This window comes from Nerophis lumbriciformis, linkage group LG20 (genome assembly GCF_033978685.3).
Source record: "Nerophis lumbriciformis linkage group LG20, RoL_Nlum_v2.1, whole genome shotgun sequence".
In the NCBI taxonomy this organism is placed as follows: Eukaryota; Metazoa; Chordata; class Actinopteri; order Syngnathiformes; family Syngnathidae; genus Nerophis; species Nerophis lumbriciformis.
In genome coordinates, this window is record NC_084567.2 from 25,268,940 (window position 1) to 25,281,446 (window position 12,507).

The window sequence follows — 12,507 nt, forward strand, 5'->3', positions numbered from 1 at the left end:
ACTTTAACGATGCCTTGCGCAACGCCCTTGATAGTATAGCACCGCTAAAGCTAAAACATCTACATCATCATCTGCAGTCCCTCCGAATGTTTCTCATTGTTCCCATTGGGTTGAGTTTTTCCTTGCCCAGATGTGGGTTCAGATCCGAAGATGTCGTTGTGGTTTGTGAAGCCCTTTGAGGCATTTGTGATTAAGGGCTATATTAGGCTGACCATATTCTGAAATCCCAAAAAGAGGACACATATACTGTATGCGTGCCAAGGCGGGCAGCACACCAAGGCCGGGACTAGGTGAAAGTTTGCCAATGATACTTGAACTTGCTTTATAAATAATATATTTATTTAAATAAAGCATTTTTTCTCCTCTGTTGACAGCAGTGTTGGTGCTAGGAATTTTCAAAATGGGATCCCATGGACCCCATCAAGTCATAAAAATGTGGTCCCACAGTACATTTTTGGGGTCCCACTTTTTTGTAAGCGTTTTGAAAACAAATGATAAAAACATGCATTGTCCTGTTGTATCTCACATTCTATATTGTGTTTTGGAAAAAGGTTGTCATAAACGTTACTTAATTCATTAAAATAAATAATAAAAAAAGAAGACACATTTGCATGCAATGTATTCAGTTATAAACATTCATTCACTTTCTTCTTTCCTTCATGGATCTAAACTTTACCGCTGCTGGTAGTTTTTTCTATGTTTTTATTGAATAAGTTGTAGGTGTATTTCTTTCAGTATAAAAGTGTAAAAAGTGTATTGCTTCGGTCATGAAATGATGATAATGGTGTGCCAGGGCATACATACATTTTATATTTAACGCTTAAATCTCTGGAGTCTACATCAACTTCAGATCTATCCCTCATTTCAAAATGTTTTAGTTTTTTTTATGTTGTTTTTTTGTTTGTTTGTTTTCCGCCCTTTTTTGTCAAACAATACTGTTTTTTTATGGCAAACACACAAAATATGCAAAATCTTCCACCAAAAATATTTTTCAAAGTGGAATATTTGATCAATATATAATAACATTTATTTTGATTCAATATTATGTTTTGAGCAATGACAGTTTGAAAGAGAAAAAAAACATGCTTTGTTTTATTAGTCAACATTGCAACTTTTTCTAAATTACATTTCACCTTTAAGCTTTTTTATTTCAGTTTTGTTATGTTTTTGTTTATTTTAATAGTATTTTTAGAATGTGCCGTGTGTCTTTAAAACATTTGCTGTGGGCCGCACATAGTCAAAAAAAAACCCGGGGGGTGTATATTGTAGCGTCCCGGAAGAGTTAGTGTTGCAAGGGGTTCTGGGTATTTGTTCTGTTGTGTTTATGTTTTGTTACGGTGCAGATGTTCTACCGAAATGTGTTTGTCATTCTTGTTTGGTGTGGGTCCACAGTTTGGTGCATATTTGTAACAGTGTTAAAGTTGTTTATATGGCCACCCTCAGTGTGACCTGTATGGCTGTTGACCAAGTATGTAGCATTGACTTGCGCGTCAGAATAGCCGGCACGCAAAGGCAGTGCCTTCAAGGCACGTCCCCAAATTGTTGTCTGGGTGGAAATCAGGAGAAATTCGGGAGAATGGTTGCCCCTGGAGGTTTTCGGGAGGGGCACTGACATTCAGGAGTCTCCCTGGAAAATTGGGAAGGTTGGCAAGTATGTCAATCAATCCTCTCCCTCGCTCTCTCTGTCTCTGCCCCTCCCTCCCTTACGAATGGTGCTGCGTGCACACACCTTCACAATTTGTTTTGGTTTTAACCCCTTCTTAACCCTGGACGTACATTGAAAATACACGCAACCCTGACTCAAAATGCCGGACATTTGAGGCATTTAAGAAACCCCGCCCGGACAGCCCGGATAGCCCCGCAAAAGAGGACATGTCCGGGGAAAAGAGGATGTATGGTCAGTCTAGACTATATAGATATACAAACTTAATAGTGCTTGCCAAGCTAATATGCTCAGGTTGTGCGCTGAGGATTTTGTCTCTTAAATAAGCAAAATAGCGAGCGCAATCCATTTGGTGCGTCTGTCTTCATGAATATGCAGAATATATGCTGATCATCAGAACGCTCACAATACTGGGAGGAGATGCAAAGATGATCATTTAGCGCCCGCAATGTGACTTAGCAAGGCGGAAACTGTTTGCAGCAGCTGTTTTTGCGTCTATATTTAGCAAGTCTGGAAGGTACATAAGTGGCACAGTTACAGATTATTTGATGTGAGAAGGTAGCGATCTGCAGGGACATTTGATATAGAGAGAATACTTTGTCTTTGTGCATGTCAAAAAAATAAAATATTAGACCTATTGTGCATTTTATAGTTAGCAATTACCTTGCAATGCCATTTTATACCTGCTGGCATACTTAAGGGTCATATTATGTTTTTTTCCCACTACAGTTAAAACACTTTCTTGTGGTCTACTTAACATGTACTGGTGGTTTTTTTGGTCCAAATTTTGAATAGATTTTGTTTTACAGATCATCTTCAAGCCATTTTCTGACTGTCTTTTAAGATTGCGCCGTTTTGTGGGCAGTATTATTTATGTACAGAAGTTCTTAGTCCGCATTGACTGTGTCTTCTCTCAGTCAGCTATGTTGTAGTTTTTAGCGCTTCCATATCGAGTCTACCGACAAATATAAGTTAGAACTACAGTATTCACGGGCCATTCGATAAACCGCAACTTGATTGTTCAGTTTGTCTTGGAAGACATTTCACCTCTCATCAGTTCATGCTCATAGATTTAGATTGGTCAAATCTAGTCTAGAAGCTAGTGCCAGATTCCCTACTATATTGTAACAAACGCACCCGCATTCTCCGGGTGTTGCTGCCACTACGCTAATTAAGGAGTCACAGGTAGGACCTGATATTCAGCTGGGAACGAGTTAAACAAATAAACACAAGACATATATGACCATTAGCTACAACCCGATCAGCATACACCAATGCGCCATTGTCACAGATATTGAGTTGTGAATACCACAAAAAAGTTTTAATCATTCTCTACCAGGAGGTAAAATCTATTTTTTCACAGAAAACTATTTATATTTTGCATTTCACTGTTGAATATTCCGTTTTAGTTAAAAAAAACAACCAACAAGCATTGTGCTCTCTTTGAGGCACAACCAGACAAATTCATTAGATTTAGAAATTTGTCATGGCAGTGCCCATCTCGCTCGCTTCACTTCTGTTTTGCTGTGATTGTAACCAAATGAATAACTGCGTTGAAATCAGTAAGTGAGTGATGCCCTCGCCTCCTGCGCACAAAAAGACAGGCTGTCCTGATAAATCTGAACGGTTTATGAGCAAGAATGGGCGACACAGCGCAGTTGGAAAAATCCTGTCTGCTGCCTGTGTACATAATGTACACGATACAGGTGTAGCCACTACTCTCTCCAATGACAAACTGAATGGGGTGTTTAATCTGCTGTGTTCAACCACTGATAAGGTAAAACAAGATGCCATACTGTTGTCCTAGATCACAGGTGTCAAACTCAAGGCCCGGGGGCCAATCTTGGGTTTGGTCATTCCGCAAAAAATGTTTGCAGGTAATTTGTGAGAAATTCTAGTTGCAGCCTAAAAGGGAACTGCACTTTCTTTGAAATGTTGCCCATCATTCACAATCCTAAGACAAGCACACATATGTTTTTTTTTCATGCATTCTAATTTTTAATATACAGCAAGTACGAGGTGGCTATTATAAAAATCTAAGTCATTACGTCACTGCGTCTATTGAGCTCCAATTACATCTCGTGATCTGAATATTAACCAAGTTTCGGCGATTTAGCATTTAGCAGTGATCATAGAGCAGTAACCAGCTTTGCAGCTACCGTATTTTCCAGGCTATAAGGCGCTATTTTTTTCCTACGCTTTGAACCCTTATAAAACGGTGCGGCTAATATATGGATTTTTCTCCCCTAACGACCATAATGTTTTGTATTCAACAAATAATTTTCATAAAACACTGACAGACAATGCTGGTTGAAAATGTACTTCCTGCTTCGCGCATTGACCCGGAAGTATAATAGTAATTTTCGTCTAGTATTTGTCTGTAGCAGGGCTATTTAACTACATAATGAAGAGGGCCACAATTTCAAGAGCCCAAAAAGCTCAGGGCGGACATCGAAATGTGGATGTTTTGTCAGAAAGTACTTTAACAGATTATATTCCTTTGAGACTGCTATTACTTAATTGCATATTAAACACACCGGCTTTTACACTGCACTGTCAATTAATTCAATTTTCTGCCTTGGCTGCTTGTTTCCAGCATGTGCAGATAGACAGATGTTTAACAGCATGAAGAAACAGAAGCTCCAGAAGTTTTGTTGAGTACTGATACTCCTTGTTTTGAATTATTTTCCTTACTCAGTTTTATTTCTTTGCACTTCTTCCTTCATTTAAGTTTGTAAGACTGAAAATATACACATTAAATAAATATTACAAAAGTATAATGTCCATTGTGTATTTTACATAAATCATGCCCATTGTGTATTTTTCTTAATTCTAAAATTTGGTGCGTGTGGCGTAAATACCGGTGCGCTCTATAGCTTGTCAATTACAGAATCTTGACATACTGAGTTTGTGAGCTGCTGCATTATATCTGAGTTGGTAAAAGTTAATTCTAGAGTATAAATCATGGCTCTCACTTGTATAGTAGAAGGTTGCTACTACAAACCCAGAATTTGGTCAACTTTGACATTGAACTTGGACCCGGGGATGGCAAAACGTTTTTTTAAAGACGCTTGTTTTGTTTTTTTACCTGCGTAAGCATTATGATTAATTCTTCATCCAAACGGAAAGATATGAACATACCATCAGTCGGCATTCAAGTGAGAGCAGACATTGTACAGTAAGTAATTGTTTTATTATGTTTGTAGTTTGTATTTCCTGTTTAGCGGTTAGTAATAGTGCTCCTTGCTGGATCTGCTTATCAGTCAGCTTCTAAAACTTGGAGCTCATCCTCCTTGCATTCAGGGTAAACAAATACAAGGTTCTGAATCGTCATTTGTCTCAAAGTAGTCACTTTTGGCCCTTATCAAGTCTGTCATGATTAGTAGTGTTGTTGTTGTTATAGGGAATAGCGAACATTGTGATATGTCTGTGAAATTATTGCCCCGCCATATGCTTAAAATGACCACAATACGTAAATATTACGTGTTAATATGAATGTGCCTGTTACTACATACTGTATATACTTAAAGTTTGTATATAACTTGTTGATCGATGTTTTAGGATGTTGTTATAGCGATTTACATGCAGATTACAGCAAATCCAAATCACTCCATTTTAAATGGTAGGCAAAATTCCAAAAATAGTGCAATTCCCCTTTAAGGATGAAGAACGCTCAGATAAAGAAAGCATACTGCAACTGCCGTGTATGTATAGCCCTTTGTCAGCGCTTTTTATCTAATGCAATCCATTCCATCAGTAACGCCCGCACTATTGTACTGAAAATTCGGTCCACATTTTCACTCTTGTCGAGCCAGACCGCAGCACGTCCTGCAGTGTTTACGGAAGTACACCCAGAAGTGAACATGCTTCAATTCTAGTCGTCTCAGTACTGGCGCATTTGTGGCAATGTCAAGGATTCTGTGCAATCAAAGTCAACGTTTTCCGAATCGCGGAGAAGATTATGAAAGAAGATGTCTCCTGCAGTTTTGGGGACATTTGCCTCGATGTCTGCTCCGAACAGCGTGTTGGTGATCAGTGGTGGAACATTGATTGACGGGAGTTCCTAAAACATTATTGTCGCCTGTTTCTGCTCATTTCAATCAACTATTTATTTTGTATCTGTCTATTTTAGCGAATAAGGATGATGCTTATGATCAGCGTAATTATTCGGAGCGCGGGAGAGTTCACATTGAAGTCACATCATAACACTATCGGATTGATTTGTAATATAAAACTCATAGTAATAATGTCTATAATATTGCGGACAATAAAATAACTTTCATACCGTATGATATGCAAAGCACACTGCTACAGCTTTGCAGTATAGGTTGATGTTGTTTAATAGCCTTAGTGTTATTTTAGAGTAGTGCTTTGGGGGCTCTGAAGACTGGATCCACTGACAGACTCATAGTCAACTATTCAATTGTTTATCTTCACTTTTATCGTTTTCACCATAAATGGCAGGCTATTGTGATAGTCCCTACTGGCCAGGTGTCGGCCTGTGGGCCTGGAAATTGACACCCTAACCCTAAATGCCTTAAATTACCATTACAGTAATAACAGGAGACTAGCAATCTTGCTTTTCAACCATTTCGATTTCTTCAGTATTTGCTGTGTAATTCTAATACAATAACAACAAGTTGTAAGCAAAAAAAACTTGCAAGTGCAAAAATTCTGAATCAAGGAGGTTGTACACAGACAACATATCTTTGGGTGGACATCCAGCCCCTATTTTCCAGGCAAGAAAGTTTGTATTCAGTGTTTGTTGTGTAAATCTAAAACAGTGCCAAAAAGTAATGAGCGAAAAGATCTTGCAAGTGCAAACATTTTTCACAGGAACCTCCTGGGGCCTAAGCCCCCTCTGTTCTTCAAACCTAGAACCCTGGTCTCACGTCAGTTCAAGTTCAGTGAAGCCAGAATACTGCAAATTGATGGTGTCAAGTAAGTGTAACAGAGGGCCAGCAAGTGTGGCTGTGCCATGTCTACGTTAGTAAAGCTCACTCCCTGACAATGCGGACGACCAGCGTTTGCATCCCCATGCGAAATGGGATAAAGGCACCTGGGTTACACAAGGTTGGGTTTGAGCACGTTTATGAGGGTTATTTCTTCTACCATTTTGTCAAAAGAACAGGAAAAATGTGGCACTTTCAGTCTTGCTTTGTGCCCCATGGTTAATTGTTTAAAGGTGGACAATGACGTCCTCAAATTGATTGAAGAGACTGGTACTGGAGAGCAAGTGAGGAATTACTATGAAGAAGCCTTGGCAGATGTCTGAGCACAAGCCATGGGCAGGCAAGTCTTGGTGGAGAGCACTGATAAGGTAGTTGAACAATAAATTGTCTTGTGATGCAGCTGTCAATGTAATGATTTCATGATGCATCGGTCAATGTAAACCCTGGACACCCCGTGTCCAGGAATCAACCAAAATAAAAGTGTTTAATTGGATGAAATTATTCTTTACAGTGTTGGAATAAGCATTCCTCTGAAAAAAAAATGATCTGGTCTCACTCATTTTTAGGGCTAGACTTCAGTCAGCTTTTGCAAAATAAAACCCCAAAAAGTTGTTTGGAGTTATTTGTTTTTGCTGAAAAAAATGTACAAAATTATTATATATAATTGAAATTTTAAAATGTTGGCTTTTATTTTGGTTGTTAGAAACAATTCACTTGCAACACACATCAGCAGGAATCCCTGTTTCAAAAAAATGTATTCAACAAAAAAAAACGAAAATGGATTAATCTGAACTCTTCATTTATGTATAGTTTTGACTGTATGAATAAAAAAAAATCCAAAATAAATTATAGATTTTGTGCAACAATATTTTATTTTGAATATTACATTTTGTAATTAGAAATATAATTTAAGTTGCTGTACATTGTATACTACATAAGAGTAATTGTGTACATTTGGGTTTGGTTTGGTCATTGGTTTTCCATGATCAATACTGCATGCACCGTTAACATATAATAAATAAATAAATAGATAATAATAACAAATTATAAAAGAGTTAAGCAAAAAAAAATATTGCTTAAATTACAGGTTTATGTTGAAACACAGGAGGGTTCAGAGTATATATACTCTGAGTGAGGCATGCACCACTAAAAAAAACAGATAGAAGTTGAAATAGACATACTGTAAAAGCTGGCCATTACATAGTTTTGGCAGCGATCACCAGTAAATTCATTTGGACATCTGATTAGGAAAAAAGAGAAAACAGACAAGAAGAGACAGGCAGTTAGTTCAAAAACAAGGAAGAACCCACAATAGTCATCACTGGTGTTGGCAGGAAGGGCCTACTAGACCAAAATGTCTAATTAGTGTTCATAGTTACAAGATATATGAAATATCACTTTCCGTTCAGAGAGTTTTGGAATACCTGAAAGGCTTAAATATTTACGACAACTGGCTGAAATGTGCATGTACATTACATAGGCAAGACTTTCTTGCAATACGTTTCCCACAAAAGCCCCGGATGTGTAGAACAAAAACAGAGTGATCTTAACCCATGATGAGGCATTCGATCAAATAAGGAGTACAGTTGACCATCCAGCATCAGACATGCAGAAGTGTTTGCCGTCAGAGGGGTGAAGAGGTATGAAAAATTAGTGTCTCACGAGAAAAAACTGTTTTAATTAAGGGCAGCGTAATGGCACAGGATGAAATGGTAAGTACATGCAAGTTTCAGGGCACAAGTTCTCTCATAGGAAACCAAATCACACAACTAGGAATACAGCAAGAAAAATGGTTTTCTTATTACCAAATGTATCCATTACTCAAAAAGGAAAGATAGATTTGTTTAGATTTTTTGGAGATCAAATGTGATAGGGTGAAACACCAGTAATGACATGTGGGATTGTATACAAGAGTCACATACGTTTCGGGATCGAGACTTTCTTAAGCACAGCTTGTTCACATCGGTGCCCAGTGAATCCGGTCAAGCACCTGGTCAATGGGTAGAAAGGACAAGAGATAACAACACTGACATGTTACACACAGGACAAACAAGATGGACAAACACTAATGATGGAAGTCAAATCGTTGACACTTTTAACGACCAATTTCTTTATTTCTTATTCACATTTAATTATTAAATCAACTGAATCTTACAGCACAGAAAAGTAGTAAAGTACAGTCGACCAGCATCAATGACTCACGCATGCACACACGATGCACCAAAGCTTTGAGAACCGTGTCGAGCACATGATAAAACAATGGCTAGACAACCCTCTTCACATCCAGAAAGTTCAGGTTTCTAATCTTGGCTCGAATATTTCTGTATGTTTTTGCCACACATGCAAGGTTTTATCCGCACATTACCTGCCCCCACATTCCTAAACAAATACATCAATGTTTGATTACTTAAAGATGTGCTTGTAGTGTGAATGTTTGTCAGTCTTATGTGTGCATGTTTTGAAAAACAATAATTAGGTGCATACATTTGAATTAACTTTTTAACCTATGTTAAAGGGGAACATTATCACCAGACCTATGTAAGCGTCAATATATACCTTGATGTTGCAGAAAAAAGACCATATTTTTTTTAACCGATTTCCGAACTCTAAATGGGTGAATTTTGGCGAATTACGGTAAGCGCCTTTCTAGTATTCGCTCTCGGAGCGATGACGTCACAATGGGAAGCAATCCGCCATTTTCTCAAACACCGAGTCAAATCAGCGCTGTTATTTTCCGTTTTTTCGACTGTTTTCCGTACCTTGGAGACATCATGTTTGTTCCGCACACTTTACCGACGAAAGCTATGCTACGACAGAGATGGCAAGAATGTGTGGATATCCTGCGACACTCAAAGCAGATGCATTTCCAACGATAAAGTCAAAGAAATCTGCCGCCAGACCCCCATTGAATCTGCCGGAGTGTGTGAGCAATTCAGGGACAAAGGTCCTCGGTAGCACGGCAAGCAATGGCGGCAGTTTGTTCCCGCAGACGAGCGAGCTAAACCCCCTGGATGTCTTGGCTCACACCGCTTCTACCGTCCCTTATGCCACCGAAGATGATCAAGAGAAGAATATCGACCCTAGCTTCCCTGGCCTGCTGACATGAGGGTATGTCTACAGAATATATTAATTGATGAAAATTGGTCTGTCTGCACTCTCAAAGTGCATGTCGTTGCCAAATGTATTTCATATGCTGTAAACCTAGTTCATAGTTGTTAGTTTCCTTTAATGCCAAACAAACACATACCAATCGTTGGTTAGAAGGCGATCGCCGATTTTGTCCTAGCTTTCTCCCGTGTCGTTTTCGTCGGTTTTGCTTGTATACGGTTCAAACCGATATGGCTCAATAGTTTCAGTTTCTTCTTCAATTTCGTTTTCGCTACCTGCCTCCACACTACAACCATCCGTTTCAATACATTCGTAATCTGTTGAATCGCTTAAGCCGCTGAAATCCGAGTCTGAATCCGAGCTAATGTCGCTATAGCTTGCTGTTCTTTCCGCCATGTTTGTTTGTGTAGGCTTCACTATGTGACGCCACAGGAAAATGGACGGGTGTTTATAACGATGGTTAAAATCAGGCACTTTGAAGCTTTTTTTAGGGATATTGCGTGATGGGTAAAATTTTGAAAAAAACTTCGAAAAATATAATAAGCCACTGGGAACTGATTTATAATGGTTTTAACCATTCTGAAATTGTGATAATGTTCCCTTTTAAACAATTGTGGTAACTTGTTTTAACTGGTTCACCAGATATTCCACTTCAAATAAAACTGTTGGGGTCTAGCAGGGACTTTAACATACTGTATTCCCTCAACACTCTTTTTGACATCTTAGTTTCTCTGTCAAAATAACGTCTTCCTGTCTTTTTTTCTTTCTAAGGGTGAAGTTGTAAAGTGAAGTGAAGTTGGCACGTTGTGTAAATCGTAAATAAAAACAGAATTCAATGATTTGCAAATCCTTTTCAACTTATATTCAATTGAATAAACTGCAAAGACAAGATACTTAATGTTCGAACCGAGAAACGCAATTTTTTTTTGGCAAATAATCATTAACTTAGAATTTAATGGCAGCAACACATTGCAAAAAAGTTGGCACAGGGGCATTTTTACCACTGTGTTACATGGCCTTTCCTTTTAACAACACTCAGTAAACGTTTGGGAACTGACGAGACACCTTTTTGAAGCTTTTCAGGTGGAATTCTTTCCCATTCTTGCTTGATGTACAGCTTAAATTGTTCAACAGTCCGGGGTCTCCGTTGTGGTATTTTACGCTTCATAATGCGCCACACATTTTCAACGGGGGACAGGTCTGGACTACAGGCAGGCCAGTCCAGTACCTGCACTCTTTTACTGCAATGCCCCTCTGTTGTAACACGTGCAGAATGTGGCTTGGCATTGTCTTGCTGAAATAAGCAGGGGCCTGCAGCTGAGAGAGGCTCCAGCACCCCCCGCAAACACGAACGAGACAAGCGGTAGAAAATGGATGGATGGATGGACGTCCATGAAAAAGACATTGCTTGGATGGCAACATATGCTGCTCCAAAACTTGTATGTACCTTTCAGCATTAATGGTGCCTTCACAGATGTGTAAGTTATCCATGCCTTGAGCACTAATACACCCCCATACCATCACAGATGCTGGCTTTTGAACTTTGCGCCTATAACAATCCGGATGGTTCTTTTCCTCATTGTTCCGGAGGACACAACGTCCACAGTTTCCAAAAACAATTTGAAATGTGGACTCATCAGACCACAGAACACTTTTCCACTTTGCATCAGTCCATCTTAGATGAGCTCAGGCCCAGCAAAGCCGGCAGTGTTTCTGGGTGGCTTTCGCTTTGCATAGTAGTTTTAACTAGTAGTTTTAACTTGCACTTACAGATGTGGCGACAAACTGCAGTTACTGACAGTGGTTTTCTGAAGTGTTCCTGAGCCCATGTGATGTGGTGATATCGTTTACACACTGATGTCGGTTTTTGATGCAGTACCGCCTGAGGGATCGAAAGTCACGGGCATTCAATGTTGGTTTCCGGCCTTGCTGTTTACGTGCAGTGATTTCTCCAGATTCTCTGAACCTTTTGATGATATTACGGACCGTAGATGGTGAAATCCCTAAATTCCTTGCGATAGCTCGTTGAGAAATGTTGTTCTTAAACTGTTCGACAATTTGCTCACGCATTTGTTCACAAAGTGGTGACCATCGCCCCATCCTTGTTTGTGAATGACTGAGCATTTCTTGGAAGCTGCTTTTATACCCAACCATGGCACCCACCTGTTCCCAATTAGCCTGTTCACCTGTGAGATGCTCCAAATAAGTGTTTGATGAGCATTCCCCAACTTTCTCAGTCTTTTTTGCCACTTGTGCCAGCTTTTTTGAAACATGTTACAGGCATCAAATTCCAAATGAGCTAATATTTGCAAAAAATAACAAAGTTTACCAGTTCGAACGTTAAGTATCTTGTCTTTGCAGTCTATTCAATTGAATATAGGTTGGAAAGGATTTGCAAATCATTGTATTCTGCTTTTATTTACAAATTACATAATGTGTCAACTTCACTGGTTTTGGGTTTTGTAAACGTGCAACCATATACAGTAAAGACATAAATAACGTGCTTTTGTGTAAAAATGATAGGAGTTTATTTTATAAAATAACAAGGTATGGACCTGTTCTACATGAAAGGTATTTCTTTGTTGTGATCTGCCGTGAGACAAACATCACTTCTCCACTTTATTCTCTTTAATCTGTAAACCGAGGGCTTTCTTTCCAGGAAAATGTTCAGGATCTCTCTTGTTTTTTCCTACAAGAAGGGTGAGCTTGTTATCCTCTCCTTTGGCAATTGCCTGACTTATCCACACCCCTAATAAAACTCTGGATTGCTTTGTTGTCAGTTTC

General features: G+C 39.0%; 1 protein-coding gene across 6 annotated transcripts in view; it reads right to left on the reverse strand.

Annotated features, from left to right (window-relative positions):
* Positions 1 to 12,507, reverse strand: part of nrg1 (neuregulin 1) — a 121,249-nt gene that overhangs the window by 33,218 nt on the left and 75,524 nt on the right. For 3 of the 6 annotated variants that reach the window (XM_061980661.1, XM_061980660.1, XM_061980664.1), the window contains exon 4: positions 8,538 to 8,605. The exons of 1 other annotated variant lie outside the window; for it this stretch is intronic. In XM_061980661.1, the coding sequence (XP_061836645.1) occupies positions 8,538 to 8,605 (68 nt within the window). Of the gene's footprint in view, positions 1 to 7,796; positions 7,856 to 8,537; positions 8,606 to 12,507 lie in introns of all 6 variants that reach the window. 2 more of the 6 variants (XM_061980662.1, XM_061980665.1) reach the window with 1 other exon arrangement.